This window comes from Accipiter gentilis, chromosome 10, assembly GCF_929443795.1.
Source record: "Accipiter gentilis chromosome 10, bAccGen1.1, whole genome shotgun sequence".
Taxonomy (NCBI): Eukaryota; Metazoa; Chordata; class Aves; order Accipitriformes; family Accipitridae; genus Astur; species Astur gentilis.
The window spans coordinates 17,598,283-17,616,392 of record NC_064889.1 but is presented as its reverse complement, the minus strand read 5'-3'; the positions used below and the strand labels follow the sequence as shown (position 1 = coordinate 17,616,392).

The following is an 18,110-nucleotide window of genomic DNA, read 5'->3' as shown; positions in this document are numbered from 1 at the left end:
TCTGTTCTACTGGTGATGTTGATGCTGCCTGAAAATCAAAGTGGTTTCACAGCCAAACCACAAGCTACAAACAGGAGAGGATCAGCAGGCCAGCGGGAAAGCACTGTTTTTCTTAGTACAGCTGCTGGATCTTACAATCAAGACTATCTGATACACTGATGTCATGCTAGTAATGGTATAACTCTGTATCAGCCTAATGGTACAATGGGTTTATAAAAGGAGCAGTATATGCAGAAATACGCATTCATGCTTGCTAATCCCTCATAAGCCTGTAATCCTGATTCTTTCTTTTCCAAATAATAAGTGCAGATCTATTAAGACCCTATCACTAGCTGCATACTAAATTCCCCTCTTCCTGCCTTGAATCTGCTGTGTACCCTACACATTGTGGGGCAGGGGGAGACAGGCCATCCCTGCCAGCCCTCAGCCCCTGTAATGATGACTGTGATGGTGCATGCTTAAAAACCTGGGGTTTCTCCCTAACCTGTACCGGGGGAGCACATGGAAGCAGGCACAGCTTTGCTACGGCTTCCTTTCTGGAGGACCTGAGGATGCCTTCCAGAGGGCATTTTTGCATCAAAATGAAACACATTTACTCACAGGCATGTAAGAAAGATACCCGCCAGTGTTTGACAGCTTCCTCCAGCCAGCCCCGGCAGAGTTTTTCACCCCCTTCTTGCTGGCTGTGTCCTAGTTGCTGCCAAATCCCCACCTCCACCAGCGTCCCCAGCCACAGACAGCTGCTTCCAGGGAGTCTTGGTATCAGACAGCATTTCATAACCATTCCCCAGCCACTGCATACATACAACCTGGAAATAACCCTTCCAGGAATGACAAAGTAACAGTCACTAATTATACAATTAATTTATTCTTTGGCACTAATAAAAAAAATGAATTTGTGTTACAAAGGAGGAGAAAAAAATCCAAGGATTTGTTTAATTAAAACTATAATGTGCTGAAAACCCAAGTATTTTAATGATACAGACAATGCTGCAACTGTATAATTAGTGATTAATTACCTACAGAAATGACACTTTCTTTTCTTTAAAGCTATGCATTTTTCCTGTTTGTTTTTCTTTTTCTTCTTGCATGCGACTGTCTTCAGGGCACACAAATCATGGCAGCGAATTGCTATGTGGCGCATCAGCTACCACCCTGGCTCTGTGTGCGATTCCTTACCTGCGGGCAGAGGTGCTGCATCCTCACTTCTCGCATCCCGATCCCCACCGACGAGCAGTCGCAGGCCTCCCTCCCCAGCCTCCCTCTGCCTGTAACAGTTGCTCTCCATACCGAGAGCCCAGCAAAAGTGGGCAGCAGTGCAAATTGTGACTCTAGCCACAAAAAGCCGCTGGGATGGAGCTGACAGGCAGAACAGCTACAGCCTTCTGTAGAGGGAGTCAAGGAACAGACTGTTAGCCCAGTGCTATATATATATTATGCTCATAAGTCCTGATGTTAACCAATGTTATATATATATTTTAAGTATTCATGTATTCATAGCTATAAAGGCCTTTTCTCTACTTGAGCTAAATTGTATAAGCGTGACCTACTGTCCCAGAAGGCTTTTTATTCATGTTAAATGGGTACTGAGATTACAGCGCTCCTTGGTAGTAGGTGCAGAAGCATTCCGGAGGAGACAGAAGATGGATGGTCCTATTGAGGCTCAGCAAAGAAACCAAAAACACGAGACCCAAGCAGCTCTGCAGCACAGCTGGCTTTGCATCTGAAAAATCAGCTGGGAGGTTGGCTCACTCTTGGGAGAAGGATGGAATATCACTCGACCTTGTCCCCTCCCCAGGGAGGTGCTAACTGCACCCATGGACTGGGGACAACAGCACCCAGCATGCACCCCTTGCACACTCATGTCCCCAGTTCTGGTGGCTCCACCTTCCCATGGTGGACCCTGACTGCTCACCAGTCCCATCTGTTCCCTGACCTGTAAGCCAGGGAGAGCAAGCCAGGTTGGCCTCTGTGGTGCTGCTGACAGCGATGCTTCACAAGTGCTCCATGCTGCATCTCCGACGTGCTCTTCCACCCTGCCCTGCTCCTTGGGGACAGTGTGCCCGCTCGCGTTGCCCCCCGCAAACAGTGCGATTTGTCACTGGCTCCCTGGTACTAGAGGAACCTCCAGCCCCATCACAGAACCCAGATGCACCCTGGCAGCTCCCAGTTAATATTCAAGGGGAAGCACAAACTCCTTGGAAAAATCTCTGCATCAGCATCCTGCAAGGAGCTCCTGCGCCCTCTCTGCCCAGCCAGGAGATCACTCCAAATCACATCCGTGAGATTAGCAGGTCCCCTGCTCAGATCTTAACCTTTATCCGAGGCCTGGGGACCTCTCTGGCTGCTGGTTTTGAGTCTCATGGTCACGCAGGCACAAATACTGAGATGTTCCCAGCCCATCTGTTCATTCCCAGTGCACACCAAGGACAGCACCCAACTCATCAGAGATGTGTTACCTTCACACTGTCTTGGGAAGAAATCAGGACAAGACTGGCCTGGGTGGTGGTGCCAGGATGCACAGTGGTGGCCAGGGATGCTGGTGTCCCCTCGTCGGCTTTGATACTCCAGTCACTCCGACGCAGTCAGGGTGGAAGCGGCAGCGAGCTGGCTGCTGGCTGTTACGCTGGTGCCAGATGGTGGATGAGATTAAAAGAATTTGATTTTCAAATAATCCATAAACCTGGCTGAGCTAATGTCGTTTCATATGCATTATCTTGTAATCCCAGGGAAGAGAACATTTCAGAGCAAAGAGCCTTATTCTCCCTCCCTGCAAGGACTCTAACAAGCTATAGATAATCCCCTTTTTGTTGGAAGGTGCTTACAGGGGACCTACAACACCCAGAGCATAGCACAGGGGCTGCAGCTCTGCACTAGTGCCTGGGAAGAGGACAACCAGGCACCCAGCTCCACAGGGGCTGTCTTGCCTTGAGCTTCATAGGGGTGGCAGCAGCACATAGCAGGGCCCAGGGATACCTCAAACTCAGAACCCTGGCAGGTAAGGGGAGATAAAGGAGGGATTTTGCCACTCCTGGCCCCTAACAGTGCATGGGCGCCCATGCTGCATCACTGGGGTGGCAGAAGGAGATACATCCCCTCTTCTAGGTAAACCCACTTTTATGCCCACTTTTGAGGATAAACCCCCAAAGCCCAATCCAAATAAATCAAAGGTATGCCAAGCCACCCTGGGGAGAAGATCAGGCCCTCCCTGGTCACTGAGCCCCACAGCCAGCGTCTGGCAACCACACTCCATCTCGCAAGGTGAGGGACAGCATGCAGCTGAAACCTGGACACTGCTAGAAAAACACTCACTGCCCTCTCCAAAACAACTTCTGCACAACCAAGCCATAGGAAATTCATCCTCAGGGATTTCTTGACTTTTCCTTGCCTGCGTCAAACACCTACAATCATTTTTTGCCCCTATCCCTACCCCATATGGATGCCTCCCCCTCTGCAACCCCATCCCTCCCTAACTCCTGCACAGTGCCCTGGGCAGTCCTCAGCACCCACCCTCCATCCTCAGATGCTGCCTGCCTGCTCCTTGCCTCTTTTCTCTGCCCTGGAGACTCCTTTGAGCCTCCGGTTACTTGTCAAGCCTCCCTGGAGCAAAGATGACCCTCTGCCAATCGCTGGGATCCTTCAAGGTCCAAGGCACCAAGCTTGGGTACAGTGGTTAAAAATTGGTGACCCTTACTCCAGGCTCCCACGCTGGGGCCTGCAAGAGCTAGAGCAGGAGGTGATTTTAAGGGGAAAGGGAAGGAAAGCTCCACGGATGGGATTTCCCAGTCGCTGCCTGCCATCTAGTGCCTAGCACCGAGCTGTTTCACAGGCAGCAAGTGACATCCACCTTCACCCTCAGGGGAATTTAGCTCTTAAATTAGAGCCAGCGACATTTGTGCATCAGGTTCCCAGCACTGGGGAGATCCCCACCGTGCTCCTCGCTCTGGACCAGGGCAGGGAGAAGGTTTTGAGTCAAATAGCCCAAATCCTGGTGGGAACTGTCAGGGAAGACAGCCTGGGAATGAGGGGAGGTGATGTTCTGTGCCTGCCTGGGTTACAAACGCGATGCCCAGCTACAGCAAGCTACCTAAACACAACACATCTGGCTTTGCTGCACGCTGCTACCTTCAAGGTCGTGTCGTTGTCATCGGCAGCTCTGATCAAAGCGGTGCACAGGCATCACGTGAAGAATGCTACAGACGGGCTAAAAATAGGGAGACAAATGGAAGTGTGAGGGAAAAAGGCAAAGGGTGAGGCTTGTCATCTGTGTTGGAGACTGAAAATGTACAGAAAATCAGGAAACAAACAAAAATAATCAAGAAACACTGACTTTGTGACTCGGGTATCTTGGCACTTAGAGACACTACTGGAGTTTCCCACCCAGTTCCATTCATGGGCAGCCACTGCAGCAGGAACATGGTCCCTACAAGCCATTCATAGCCTTTGGGTTAGCACCAACAGCAGGTGATTTGGAGTGGTTTAAGGGCCTTCAGGCAATCTGGGGGGCTCATGCTCTCCATCCCTTCAGTAGGGGTATACCTGTGCTCACTTAGGAGCTGGTCGTCTGGTAGCTTCTTGTTCCCCTGAAAAGGCTCTGACACCTTCCTGCCCACAAAGGCAGGACATAGCAGGCAAGACAGCTACAGGTCACCACAGTCCTGTTGCCAGGCAGAGAAAATTAAGGGATATGAAATCCAGAGGGGTCTGGGATAGACAACATCCATCCTGCTCACTGCCTTCAGTCCCTGCTAGATCAGGAGCCTCTAGCATGCTGCTGGTAGGGCACCTTCTGCTGTGCCACATGCCTTACTTCTGCACAGGGGACAAGACTGGATGCTGAGCTATGAGCGCTGGTGGAGCAGGAGTGGAAAAGTGGGTCCCCATGGGTGCCACCTCCAGCAGTCACCCATCCTACACCCTGAAACAGGGAACTACCTGCCCGTCCACACAGGGCACTGGTGGAATCAGACACCCTGAATGCCCACCCTCCCTCCTCACCAAGCCCCTTATCACTTGGCTGCCTGATCCACATCACACCCCACTGTTTTCCTCAAGCTCATCCGACATTCGTAGCCTGTGCCATTTGCTAGTACCATGGCTCAGGAAACAATTTCTATTTTGCAGAGGGGCACGTTGGGTCTGACACAAATGGGCTGTGCTGGTCATCTGGAAAAGGCAGGCAGGGCAGGGCAGCAGCTTACAAACACGCAGAAACAGATTTACTGATTAGCACATGGCTCTGATTTCCTCCAATGCTTCCAGAAAAGCAATAGGCGACATTAACAAAAGGATTACTCAGAATTCAAAAGCAAATGGGATTTGTGACCCATTATATTAACTGGGGACTGGGGAAAGCTCCACAGAGAGAGAACACTGCCGGCAGGTCACCAAACCAATTATTAAGAGCTCACAGATCATGAAGCTAGATATATACACACATCAAGATAAATTTCTATTTGCCGGCAGAAGCAGGACGCTGGCTGAGCCACCCTCCCAACCCACTGTGCTTTTTCTATGTGCCCATTAAACCTGGATTATATCTAGTTACTTTCCCCAATAATTCACTTCCCCCATGGGTTTAATGCTGTGGAATAACATTTGGGAGGGTAAAACCTGAAAGGAGAAATGTAATGGGCATAATTACTTTGATAGATGAGAGCAAGCAGAAAGCAGGCAGGCAGCACGTGGTGGGAGCAGGCCAGCAGCACAAACACTCACCCCTGACATTGCTCACCATCCTCCCAGCAGCAGCACTGGCCTGTACCTCATGTCCTGACATCCCCAGCTTCCCTCTGCCCAGATACTTGAGAGGGAGAGCAACCCTTAGACACAAGATAATCTACTTCTGACATCAGCTCTCACCTTAATCTCCAGCAGAGATCATCTTAAACTGCACTTGTTAGATGTAACATCTTTTCCTAAACTTTTGCCTTGGTTAATTACGAGATTGGATGCTCATGGTAGCCAGGTAAAGGGCCAGCTACCGCCAGCACACTGTCTTGCTTCTGGAATAGGCTGTGATGGTGAGCCCTAAAGCCTTGTATACACAGCACAAAGGCTTTATTGCCTTGCCTAGGTTTTGAAGAAGCTTCATTTTAATGTTGCTGAATAACCCTTCATAATTCAATTGAGAAATGCCCCTGGGTCTCCGAGCATTGCCTATGAAGTCCTGCCAAAGGATTTTCTACCCCCGCCACCCAAGATCTGTTAGGGAAAAGTAGCCTTGACAGCAAAGCTGTAGCTAGAACTACCTGAAGGGGTTTCCTGCTGTCAGGATTTTATACTCGCCTCACAAATTCCTGGCTTTGGTTTTTGAGGGGTTGGTGTTAAGGATTGGGTATTATCAGCAAAGCTTCTGGAGCAATTTTACCCTGAGTCCCAGTAGCCCCCCTTCTTTTATATCCATTCTTACCTTTGCAGAGATTCACTCAAGCGTTGCCTCTGTCTGCCCCATTCTGTGTCCTTCCAATGCACTGGTTACGTCAAAACACAGGGGTGATTTCACAAGAAAAGGGAGGAAAAAGGTGTCCTCAAAACAAAAGGATGAGACCTAATCCACTTATATCACTGGTGACCTCAACCAGATTTTCCACATCATTTTCTGCTGGGTCTCTAGGCTGCTGTGAGCAGACTACTCCACACTGCATCCCCTGCAGACAGCTGAGCACAGCAGGAATGGGCAGCAATTGCAGAAACCCCAGGCGCTACCAGAAAAACTCCCTCCAAAGAGGTGGATCCCTTCCAACACAAGCATGAAGCTTGAACAGAAGAAAAGCAAAGTGACTGGTGCTTCTAGAGATGCCTTATCCTCCAGCAACAGGGATTGAGCCCACTGGCTGTCCCAGCTGGGAAACCCTAACTCCTACCCTCCCTGAGCCAGCCCACCCCTTGCCCGTGCATGGAGGGACAGAGCAGGGTGCTCCCTGCACCCGAGCAGCTCTCCCTGCTCTGACAAGCTCACGGCTGTATTTGGGAGCAATAGCATCTCTCCTCCTACAGGTTTTCAGAGAGTAGGAACCGGTATAGCCTGTGGCTCCAACGGCATCTCCTGGCTCTGCATGTATTTATCTTGCAAACATTGAAGCCTTTGGTTGCTTGGAGCCAGCCAGGAGGAACAACAAACAGCAGCTTCCTATTATGTGAGAAAGTGTGCAGTTCTGAACAGTTCACAGTGTATCACAAAACATGCAAGCAGGGCTCTGCTTAGAGCACCAATCCCCAGAACTCCTGCAGACAGGGAGTGGTATCAGCTAGGCAAGATTACTTTGTAGGGGCAGTAGAAGCAACCCGTATCTGTGAAGCTGAGAAGTGGTTTTATTAGGACTTGTTATCTCTCCTTTGCTGGAGGGGAGTGCTAGCATCAATTTGTCACAAAGAAAACCTTCATCTCTCTCTTCTAACATGGTGGCTTAAGCAATGGCTTAAATGCCAGTGTTTTAGACTGCAACTGATCCTTCCATTTGTTTCTGCTCCCGGAGGCTTTTAACAACAGCTGCTGGACTGCATCACACCAGAGAAAGGTCATCTTGATGTCTCCTTCCCCCTTGGAGGGGGGGGGAGGATCTGGCTTTTGTGTATCACCCTCATGAATGGAAGCATCGTGTGCTGAAAATGGCTTTGAGGAGCAGAAAGTCTCTGCAGTCTAACTGCTCTCCAGCTTCTTCCCCAATGCACACAGTTGGGGAAGATAATGCTCAGACACTGGCCCCAGCAGTCACAGCACTGATCTTACACTGGACTTCTTAGATGAGCCCCACATTGCTGCTCTCAAAGCACAGAGTCACAGGTCCTTTCCAAAACACCTCTCTGGTGCACACTTCATAGGAGATCTCTTCAATTGATCTGACTGTGACTTGCACTAAAGAGCCACAGCAAAATCAGTGCCTTCCCAGGGACTTGCTGCAGCTTCAGGTTCTGATAGAGAAATCTCATGTGAGGAGGCCTTTGCTAAGGTGAGAAAAACCCTCCAGGCTTTGGGTGCAAACAAGCTCCAGACTCCCTCAGCACCCAGGCAAACACACATGCAGTTCTCCATCACGTTTGCAAAGGAAGTTTTGTGTTTCATGCTCAACACAAGTGAAACGCTCCCTCTGCTCTTTGTGCTGGACCACAGGTGGCACACTGCGGCTGCGCCAACTCTCTCCCAGCCACAACTCAACGGGTTTCTTCTGTTCCAGGAGAGAGAAAAGCACTCTCACAAAGGGTTTTAAGGCTTTGTGCTATCCTTTCAGTAGTTACCAGCAAAATATACCCCACCAGCCTGCCTGATCAGACTTCTGCAACTCTGCAAGGAGTATAGGTATAAGTTTGCACTGCATGGAAAGACAGCCCGCATCCACTGAGTTCTCAAAGGAAAATAACAGCCTCAGTGATCTACCACAGGACCTCTGGGAGTAGAGGAAATAAGATACAAACCATTCTTTCTGCTAGGAAACCTGCATGATATCCTTCTGCCTTCCCTCTCACCAAGGCCAGAGTGGGGAGCAACAGGCTACACAGAACTGAGCAAAAGCACTCGAGTTGCAGGATCTGGGATTGTTTGTAGCAACTGGCTGAGGGCTTTTCAACAAAATCAACTGCGGGGGGGGGAAGGTGCTGTTCCTATGCAGGCTGCAAGCAGGAATTTGCGTTTTAGGTGATGAGAAAGCAATGATTTCAGCTTCCAGAAAAGACCAAGCTTCTCAAACACCTGCTACCTCTAAGAACAAAGGCCTGAGCCCAAGGAAGAAAAAAAATAATTAAAAAAAAAAAAGAAAAAAAGGAGGCAGCTGTTGATTCCGACCTTTACAGTGCTGGAGGGAGCTACACCTCCTTCAGCACAGACAATGCCCAAAGACTTGTAGCTTGAGTAAGCCAGAGAATAAGAACTGCCTGGGTTTGAAGATCAGCAAGCTTTTAGTACAGCCTTTTCTCTCTTTTGTGCTCTTGGTTTTGAGAACAAATAAGCATTGATTAAAGAGCATTTTACATGCTTTGAAAGTTTTGTTACAGCAACACACAGCCTGCCTTTGGCATGGGAAATGGGGCAGAGGCCTTGGCAAAGGGCATGCCCTAAGCCTGTGCCCACAAAGCTCTGCTCAGGGGCTGGGTGCTGTGGAGCCAGCAACAGCCTGAAATGGAGTGGCAGAGAAAAGCCTAATCCTGAGCTGGCTGCCCCCATGGGCCCCCAGGCTGGTGGACTACAGCCTAAAGGGAAGGACTCACCTCTCCCGTCTGCAGGAGCTTTCAGTCCTGGAGAAGGCAACAGTCTCCTCTTCAGCAACACTGACCCCAGACAGCAGCCAAAAAATCTGCAGTTTTTCAGGCACGTATTCTGCTCTGCATTTACTTCCTCTTGGCAAGTGCTCTCTCTGTTGCAGACACAGCCTCCTTGCCAGGCCAGGCCTGCTTCAAGAAATCAAGTTTTGTTTTGTTGGTAATTTATGGCAAGCCTGCAGCTCCCAAACTGCCCAGTGTTAGAAAATAGAAGGCTGCTGTGCTACCCCCACACACACCAATGGCTTGTGGAGTGATTAAGGATAGCTTTAATTTGAGGCCTGCAGCTCAACAGCTCCCAAAGGATTGATAAAATACATATAGCAATCTCCAGTTCCACCTCTGGAGGCTGAACTCTCTCCCGATGATTAACGACAGCTATTTCCTCCCTCTCTCCCTGCCGCTGAAGAAGGCTGATTCTCTGCAAGGTCCAGCCAGCACTGGGCCCACACTCTGACTACCAAACAGCAACATTTACAACCAGAAAAAAACCTCCAAGAAATAGAACTGGCGCCAGAGAGGTGAGACAGCACCATATAAACCCAGGATACAGCTACAAAATTGGAGTAACAGGGTCAGGCTACCCGAGGCAGATACAGCTAGGCTGGCTTAGCAGTGCTGGCCTAATGCACAGGGAATGGGAGCTGAGAACTCCCCAGAGCCACCTTTGAGGCTGCTCTCAGGAGGCAGCAACACTAGAGCAGCCTTCCCCCCCTCAGGAAAAATTAGTCTTGCTGCCCAGGCAGAGAGCTGCTGCTCAAGTGTTACCCTCCCTCAGTGTCTGTCTGCTATAGCTTGAGGCTCAAGAGGATGGCAGTGTGGGTGGGAAAGCAGCACTCATCTAATGAAAGAGCTGCTGCCTATTTCTCATGCATCTGTGTCCTCCACAGCTACCGCCTATCATGGACTCTAGGCCAGAGGCAGCTCCAACACAGATTAGATGTTAATATGCTGTGAATATCCCAGGTTCCATTTCCCCAGAAACCCACCTTGCCCAGCCTTGTGTCCAGGAGGGTCTGTTCCCACCTGAACACACAGATAACCCTCCAGTGCTGCTCTTATTAAAGAGCAGGTACCAGAGACAAGCATTAGCCATTGCATAGAAGAAACCAATTGAGCTTGAGAATACAACAGGAGTCTGGTGAGGAAAGCGAACCTCACAGGTTCCACAGCCCCAGGGAATCACATGCTGGGGAGACAAAAAGATCACGACATCCATTTCCAGAAGAGGTGGAGGAGAAGGATTCAACAAGAGCAAAGAACTCCCTCATTCACTTCCGAGTATAAGTTTTAATATTTATTCAGTACAGGCCTGGTGAAGAGAATTGGGAAATAAGGCAAAAGCAAATTATTCTCCAGAGCCCAAGCTAACATCTCATACATACAGACCACGCAAAGTAGCAGCTGTGCTCCTCCCTGGAGTCACGTCCCACATCTTCCCCATCTGCTGGAGCACAACCTATCGCTTACAAGTCCAGAAGGAATCGATTGACTTTTTTCAGGTATTCTGACTTCAAGTAATCTCCCAGCTCGTCCTTTGTGACCCACAGATAATCTTCCTTCAGCTCGGCCTGGGAGAAATCACTGCTTTGGAGGAAGGCTTTGAAGAAGAATACTTTGGCTCCCACGTTATCCTCAGTCCTGATGGCCCTGGGGAATTTATACTTGTAAATCCCATATGGCGCATTCCCCAGGATTTTGGCTTGAATGTGATCTCCTGCAAGATGCCAGCAATGCAAGATAAAGAAAACAAGGCATAAGAACACAGAGCAACAGTAACTGCTCTCCTGTAGTAACAAAAAGGCAGCATAACCCACTCCTTGTATCTGGTTCAAACTGACTATTCCCTCTTTGTAGCAGAAATATTGCCAATTGTAAGCCTTTTCTCATGAAAAAAACAACTTGTCTGGAGTCCAGCAAGTCCTCTCAGAGTGAGAGAGGGAGGGAGAGGGTATCAAGCTTTGCCAAACCACAGTGAAAAGCAAAGACACGTGGGTTTGCCATCACCCATCTGCCACAAAAGCTGCTACAAGGCGACAAAAGGGAAAGAGAAGCCGTACACCTGGAGCAAGCCTAGACCATTCATTCAGGAGGCATCTGGTGATGCTCCAGCATCAGACCATGAGGGCCAGACCCAGCACTGCAGCTGCTGGCAGCAAGAGATCCCAGATCACAGTCTGCCAGCCCCATCAGCCCTCCGCACACTGCACTTGCTCTGTGACAGTATGCAGTTACAGAGCTGACTACCCAGGATCACAGCTCTTGCCAGAAAGCACACCCCATTGAGCTCCATCCCTCTGCCATGAAATGCCTTTTCCCAGCAGATGGGAAATGATTTCACTACAGCAGATGGCAAATATCCCTCAGATAGGGCACAGGAAGAAAACCACTAGGACAAACAGGAGGGAGGGCCAGGCATACAGCAAACTACACACCCAAAAACGTAGCCATAGCTCGCTCAGCTGTGCTTCGCAGTGTCTCTCCAGGCTGCCATTCCACTTGAGGCAGGAGCCACAGCTCCTGGTTACCAAGTTTTTGTTTCACCAAAAGCATCAGGTTACTGTCCAACTTCCTGTTCAATGACGTTCGATTGTTGTTTTTATCAGCATCTGCCAAAAACCAACACATGTTGGAAACAAAGTCTCCTGGCAGCACTGCTCTGATCCCCTTGATTCATCAACCCTCTGCATCTCACACCCTTCCAGCAATAACACACAAACATGGATACACAGAACAAAACAAAAATCTAGACAGAAATGCTCTCAGTCACTCTGGAAGCCAATGCACGATTCAGCTAGAACCCACTGTTAGACAGTAGTCTGTTTCATTTCCAGAAGGAATTTATAGCAAGCAGCCTAGATCTCTACCTTGCCAAAGATCAAAAAGAGCACTAAGCAGAGCTTGGGAACCAAGAGACCAAACATTTTTCTTGTCTGGGAACAACATCCCTTTTCACCATTTTGCTCTGCTAAGGTTGTGTTGAACACACACATCTTTGCAGCATGGGAACACCAATTCCGTTGTCAGCCAGTTAATTCATTGTGTGCTAACAGCACTGCCACAGAGCCAAGACTCCCTTTCAAACAAAAAAAGACTCAGCAAATGCCTTCCCTCCACTAAACTGCACTTAGCTGTACAAGAAAGACCCAGCAAATACCCTCTCTCTACTGAATTGCACTCAGCTGCGTTTGGCAAACAATCAGGGTGTTCTCACCCACCACAAACCTCAGCCTGTACCTGTTATCCGTGGAGCAGCTTTGAACTGCAGTAACTTCTGTTCCCACTTGTCCTCCAGGTCTTGAGCCATGACGACTGTTTTGCCAGGTGCTTCATCATCATCATCATCATACATGCTTTCCTTCCTCCTCCTGAGCTTCTCCTCCTCCTCCAGCCTGCGAATTTCATGATCGGAATAGTGGCTTTTCTCCAGCTCTATCTAGAAGGGCAATGCAAAGAATTCTTAAGCTGCCAGCACTATGGGCTGGAATGGGCAAGCACAACTGTACCCCAGCGAATGCAAGACGATGAGAATGTCTCTGAGATCAAACAGGACTTTCCTGCTCGCGGCAGGAGCCTCTAACAGGGACACCAACAGCGTTGAGGAAGATCACAGAAGCCCTACCAAGACCCACAACACCTGGCGCAGGCAGCAAATCGCACACAGAGCACTCGGTATCGCTTCATGGCGGGGAGCAACATCACCCAAGGTGCTCCCGGACTGGCTGTGCGGTGCCATCAGCTCCTCCGTGGCCTGTCACCCCCCACCCCCGGGGGCTGGCAGCCGCGGCCGGTCCCCGGTAGCGCCTCAGGCACTACCGGGGACCGGCCGCGGCTGCCAGCCCCTCTAGGCCTGAAGCGGCCATTTTCCTACGAGTAGGTCCCCAGAGCCCCCCCACCTGCCCCATGAGGGCCGCCATCTCTTCCTCCTCCTTCTCGAGGGGCTGCGTGATACAGGGCAACCGCAGCAGACACATCGCCCCGAAGAGCCGCCACGGTCGAGGCGCGGCAGCGGTAGAAAGCCACCGACCCCAACCCGCCGTTCGGCACCCGGGCGCCGCCATTAACGCTGTCGCGCGGCCCACAATGCACCGCGCTGCGCGCCGCCATCTTTCCTCCTCGCTCCCGTCGTGCCTTGCGGCGACCTCTCCGGGCGCCTTACGGGAGCCGCCATGAGCGCGGCGCTGGCGGTCGCCTGGCAACGGCTGCTCGGGGCGGCCTGGGGGTAAGCGGCGGCGGCGGCGAGGGGCGGGGGGAGACCGGGCCGGGGCGGGGAGAGACCGGGCCGGGGCCGGGCCCCCCCTTCGCTCTGGGCTGACTGCTGAGACGCTCCCACACCACGATGGATGCCGGGACGGGAGGCCTCGCTGGGCCCGGCCCGCCTTCCTCCAGCCAGCGCCTGGGGGAGGCCCCGGTGTCCTCACCGCCGGCTGGCGGTTTTTTTCCCGTAGGGGCCGTACTGCCAGCCTGTGCCGTGGCCTACGCACCGGCCCCCGGAGGCTGCAGGACCTTGCGGAGGCGGCGGCCGCGAAGGATGCGGAGAACCAGAGCGCGACCGACCTGAGGTGAGAGGGCCAGGCCGCGTCGGGAGGGCTCTGCCATTTGCCTCTTGCTGGGAGGTTTTATCGCCTTCGGTGGTTTTGCAGCCGAGGAAGGCGAGGAAGTGGCTTGACTCAATCACAAACGCAGCTTGTGTCTTTTGGAGACTTGATCCCTTCTTTCTTTCCCAATTTGAAATAAAACTTTGCAAAATTTCAAGAGCGAGTGCCTGATAACTCTTGTTTTGCTCCTCAGCCCTTTAATCCTGCAGAGGAACTCCATGAGATGGGATGGAAAGATCTATGAAGAGATCCCAATAGCTCACATCAAAGCTACGTACAACAAGTAAGCAAATGAGCTGCTCCATTCCTGCTCTCATGCAAAATAAAGGCTTGTAACATACTCAGGCTTTGGCCAGTCATCGTTTTAACCAAAAGGCGCAAAAGCAAAAAGCCAGGGGAGTGGTGGTCATGACTGGGAAGATAATAATACTGAATTCAAACCCTAGTGCTGTTCAGGAAGCATAACTGTCCTTATAGCGTCTTTAACAGCAATAGGATTGTTATTATGTGTTTTGACTACATTCTGATTTGAATAATTAGATGCTGACAGCTTTAATGGCAGGTTACTTCCAGCCTTCCACTCTAGCACTATTGCTATACAGCTGTTGAAAAAATTGTCGTATTCTCCATGAGAGATGGTTGTGTTTCATTTAGTCATCCCTAGTGTGATATTTTACTCTTTCTTAAAGCTCTTTCAAGTTCTAGAAATGTTCTGTGCATTTTTTTAATAAACAGAAGAAGTAAAATGCTCACAGTGAGAGATGGGTCTGAAAGGGCTAAGCGGTATCTATCTGAGGTGTCCCTGGATAACGTATATCTTATCCAGAAAGGTTTTGCCACCTCGCTGAGATTCTCTAGGGTGACCAGAAGGTGACTCCTGGGAGGTCTCTGCAGTGGGTTCGTGTGAGTGGGATACCTTGAAAAGGAGGGCTGAGTTAGGGTGGAGCAGGGTGACAGGACTCCTGTGGTGAGCTGTGCCAGTAAGGTGAGTGAGAAGAAACTGGAGAATAAAGCTTTGTTCTAGCTTGCTTCTTTCTTTTGTCCCTCTCTTTCTGTAGCACCCACATCCAAGTGGTCAGTTTTGACAACAGGCCATTTGCCCGTACGTCCTGTGGTACAGAAGGCTTCCAGAATGCCAAGAAGGGAACTGCCATTGCGGCACAGACCGCAGCCATGGCAGCAGCAGTGGTGAGTCTGCGCTGGTGATTCTTACCCTCCCAGAGGGGAGCACTGACTGTCTCCCCCCACTACCTGGGTACGTGCCTCACTCCCAGGCAGCAGTCCAGAGCTCTGTTCCTTAGTGCTTGAGCAGCACACTGCTGTTTGCTGACAGTTTTCCTAGCTTCAACTGACATACTGCACATCTTCACACAGACAAAGCATGTTTGAAACAGCAGTTAGAAATGCACAGAGGGTAGCTTAGCTGTGCAGGTTGTGATTGGGAATTATAACTTGGAGCCTATCCTTTTCTAGCTCCAGTTTGCATAGCTCCTTTTTTCTAAGTGAACATCTCGGCCATTTTGGAAATACAGCCCCTGAATCAGCAGCAGTTCAATTTTTGCACTGTAGGGGACTGAGAAGCAGCTGTAATTACTGGCTGAATGTTTTATATTTGCTCTCTGCCACAGGAGAACTGAGCTGCTGCCAGCAGTTCCAGTCAGAGAAGGTGGTGTCCTTGCGTATGTAGTTTTCAGATGCATACAGTTTACTGTAATTGTTTCTAAAAAACCGTATGGGTGTCCAGGTGGCAGGAGAAGATGAGGCTGGCTGTGTCACGGTCCTCATTACAGCAGAATGAGGCATGGTTAAACTGAAGATCCTCATCCTAAATGAGGTGGAACTCGCTCCAGACTTTCATGTCAGAGGTGTTTGGTGCTGCTGTTGGCCAACAGCTTACTGTTGTTGACTCAGAGGAATATGAGAACATCTTCACTATTAATCTGTGCTCATTGGAGCCTCATAATAGCTGCATAGCTGTGCTTGGCCAGATTTATTCTGTCACTGTTAAAGTTGTTAGTACATTAATTGCACCAGAACACAGAAAGCAAGAGACCCAGAGACTCCATCCACGTGGTGGCAGCATGGCTATGCTTTACAGCAGGTGTTTTTCATTTTCAATTTGCAAGCCCCTAGAATTTTTGCACTGAAGGTGTGGACTCCTGCACAGCAAATATAAAGCTTGCCTGCTTTTCTCATTTACCCTCTAGAAGGAATCCACGGATCACAAGAGAGAAGTCGCTGCATTAGAGAAGGGAAAACAGCTTTGAGTTAGTCCTTGTTAGTCCCTTGCCAGTTCAGTCATGTATCCATGGATATGTCATTTTCTGCCCTGGCTTTAGATCACAGATAGTTTGATCTTAAAGCTTTCTCTGTATGCAGAGCTGACAGCCCAGCACAGAAGTTCTCTTGAAACTGCCATGGCTATATCCAGGCCTCCTTTTCTTCTAGTGTCTTTGTGCAATAATCCCCATATTTGTCTTCTGTATCCATTACTACCTACTCTTTATTTTTACAAAAAGAATACTATGATAGTGGGTCAAAAGGGAATGAAAGACTTCAGGGGAGCCAGAGCAGCAGTAGTCATATCAAAGAGAACACTAACCAGTTGTTCTTTTTGCAGAAAGCACGTGGGAAGGGTGTATTGCATGTACGAGTCATGGTGAAAGGACTGGGACCAGGACGCAAAGTACGTGTCAGAGTTTCTTTCATATTTTTCTTTCTTGGGCATCATCCTGTTTTTTTTAAATTCAGGCTGGTCTGACTATAGCTATTAACTTGTTTTTTCTGAAGGTGATGTAAAGAATTCATCACTCAAGTGCCTAGTAATGAAATTTTAGAATCATTAGAATTTTAGAGTAATATCACTTTGGAGGCAGAATAAAAGCTGTATTTGGGACTTTTTCCAACAAAAGTAGGAAAGTTGATGGGAATGCTGATGAAAGGACTGGAGCAGATAGGTTTAAACTGGGTTTTCTGATACGAATTACTTATTTTTAAGATAATTACAAAGTAGAACCACTAGCACACATTGATACTTGAATGGGGGATCAAAGTATTTTCCCCTGAGCTTCTTCCCTTCTCTGCTGTTCCATGTATTGATAACAGCATGTCATCTGCTGTCTTGTTCTTCCAGGCTGCCATCAAGGGTTTGACTATGGGAGGTTTGGAGGTCATCTCCATCACCGACAACACCCCGGTTCCACACAACGGCTGCCGCCCACGGAAAGCCAGGAGAATGTGAGAGGGGAGTGGAAGAGACACACAGCTTTCAACATCAGTTCGTGCAACAGGGACTGGGTTGAATGTTGCTCCTGTGACAGATTCTGTAAAGCCACCCTCTGTGGAAATAGTTGTTGGGGGAAGCTTGAAGAAGAGAGACCATCCTGGGCCTTAAAAGCCCAGGTGGTAAAAGCTGGTGGGAAAAGCAGGAATATGTGTACTCCCTTAGTGGGAAGCCTCTTGTGTACAAAGTTAATTAATTAAAATGTTGGTCTTTTGACAGCTGTTCCTGCTGTGATCCCAGAAGTATTTTGGATTATTATTGCCTCTTGACTGCTTTCTTCCTCTTACCACTGTATGTGGTTCTTTGTCTAGCCCTCCGTGCTATTCTCGCCCTTGTTAGGTGGAAGGGGAGCTTGAGGTCTAGATCTCCTTCCAGTCAGCTGTAGTAAACAACTGCATGGGGTCATGTCATCTTCCTTTCCTCTTTCTCTCACTGCATACATTTGGAAACTAGGCATGGTGTAACTCTTCCCTTTCCCCCAGCTTGCAGAGCTCAGTGTGCCGTGCGAGAGGCAGCTCTCCCTGTTTGCGCAGCATGGAGCACTGTAGTCTGGATCTGTTATTGGCAAAGATCTGTTGTGGTGCTTTGTTTTGCCCAAACTGTAGCTGGCCTGCCAGTGCTATTGGCAAATGGAAAATGCCAGTCCTTCTAAAGGGTCTGGGCTCTTGCCAGTTTCAATGCTTGTGGTCTCTTTGGTCCTGCCTTATGCACCATGAACTGGATTTTCTGGGGTCCTGAGGAAAGCAAGCAGGGTTGTAGTAGGCCTGAGGAACAATGAAAGGCTGCCAAGAAGATTTAAAACACTTAAGGCTTGAACTGTACCTCTGTATATCCATGGGCAGCACGAGCTTGTCATGGTTCTGTGATGTATTATTGCTGTCCCAGCTCCATCCAGAGACAATTTCTGCCAAGGAAATATGTCTGAGGCTCTCTGGAGCATTAGCCAGGGAAGGTAACAGCAGTAACTGACTACA

At 49.5% G+C, this 18,110-nt stretch overlaps 2 protein-coding genes and 1 long non-coding RNA gene across 4 annotated transcripts; 1 reads left to right on the top strand and 2 right to left on the bottom strand.

Annotated features, from left to right (window-relative positions):
* Nucleotides 1-2,334: 2,334 nt before the first annotated feature.
* On the bottom strand, nucleotides 2,335-9,252 carry LOC126043678 (uncharacterized). Its single transcript, XR_007507493.1, has 3 exons — nucleotides 9,205-9,252; nucleotides 4,126-4,204; nucleotides 2,335-2,626 (listed from the first exon to the last, which is right to left on the bottom strand). It is a non-coding gene; the product is annotated as an uncharacterized LOC126043678 (long non-coding RNA).
* Nucleotides 9,253-10,537: 1,285 nt separating this feature from the next.
* Nucleotides 10,538-13,400, bottom strand: MRPL46 (mitochondrial ribosomal protein L46). 2 transcript variants are annotated; one of them, XM_049812357.1, is made up of 4 exons: nucleotides 13,152-13,400; nucleotides 12,493-12,691; nucleotides 11,691-11,864; nucleotides 10,538-10,972 (listed from the first exon to the last, which is right to left on the bottom strand). In XM_049812357.1, the coding sequence occupies exons 1-4, from the start codon at nucleotides 13,314-13,316 to the stop codon at nucleotides 10,722-10,724; spliced, it is 789 nt and encodes a 262-aa protein (XP_049668314.1). In that variant the 5' UTR covers nucleotides 13,317-13,400; the 3' UTR covers nucleotides 10,538-10,721. The 2 variants fall into 2 exon arrangements, with proteins under 2 accessions (XP_049668314.1, XP_049668313.1); XM_049812356.1 differs by lacking the exon at nucleotides 13,152-13,400 and adding an exon at nucleotides 12,878-13,012.
* On the top strand, nucleotides 13,377-17,378 carry MRPS11 (mitochondrial ribosomal protein S11). The gene is made up of 6 exons (XM_049812358.1): nucleotides 13,377-13,477; nucleotides 13,704-13,817; nucleotides 14,047-14,136; nucleotides 14,912-15,041; nucleotides 16,474-16,539; nucleotides 16,987-17,378. The coding sequence occupies exons 1-6, from the start codon at nucleotides 13,425-13,427 to the stop codon at nucleotides 17,092-17,094; spliced, it is 561 nt and encodes a 186-aa protein (XP_049668315.1). The 5' UTR covers nucleotides 13,377-13,424; the 3' UTR covers nucleotides 17,095-17,378.
* Nucleotides 17,379-18,110: the final 732 nt, after the last annotated feature.

Coding starts and splice junctions, on each gene's coding strand:
- MRPS11 (XM_049812358.1), top strand. CDS start 13,425: ATGAGCGCGGCGCTGGCGGTCGCCTGGCAACGGCTGCTCGGGGCGGCC. Junction 13,818..14,046: donor CAGAGCGCGACCGACCTGAG/GTGAGAGGGCCA, acceptor TTTGCTCCTCAG/CCCTTTAATCCTGCAGAGGA. Junction 14,137..14,911: donor ATCAAAGCTACGTACAACAA/GTAAGCAAATGA, acceptor CTCTTTCTGTAG/CACCCACATCCAAGTGGTCA.
- MRPL46 (XM_049812357.1), bottom strand. CDS start 13,316: ATGGCGGCGCCCGGGTGCCGAACGGCGGGTTGGGGTCGGTGGCTTTCT. Junction 11,865..12,492: donor AGCTGCTCCACGGATAACAG/GTACAGGCTGAG, acceptor GGTTTTTGGCAG/ATGCTGATAAAAACAACAAT. Junction 10,973..11,690: donor AGCTATGGCTACGTTTTTGG/GTGTGTAGTTTG, acceptor GGCATCTTGCAG/GAGATCACATTCAAGCCAAA.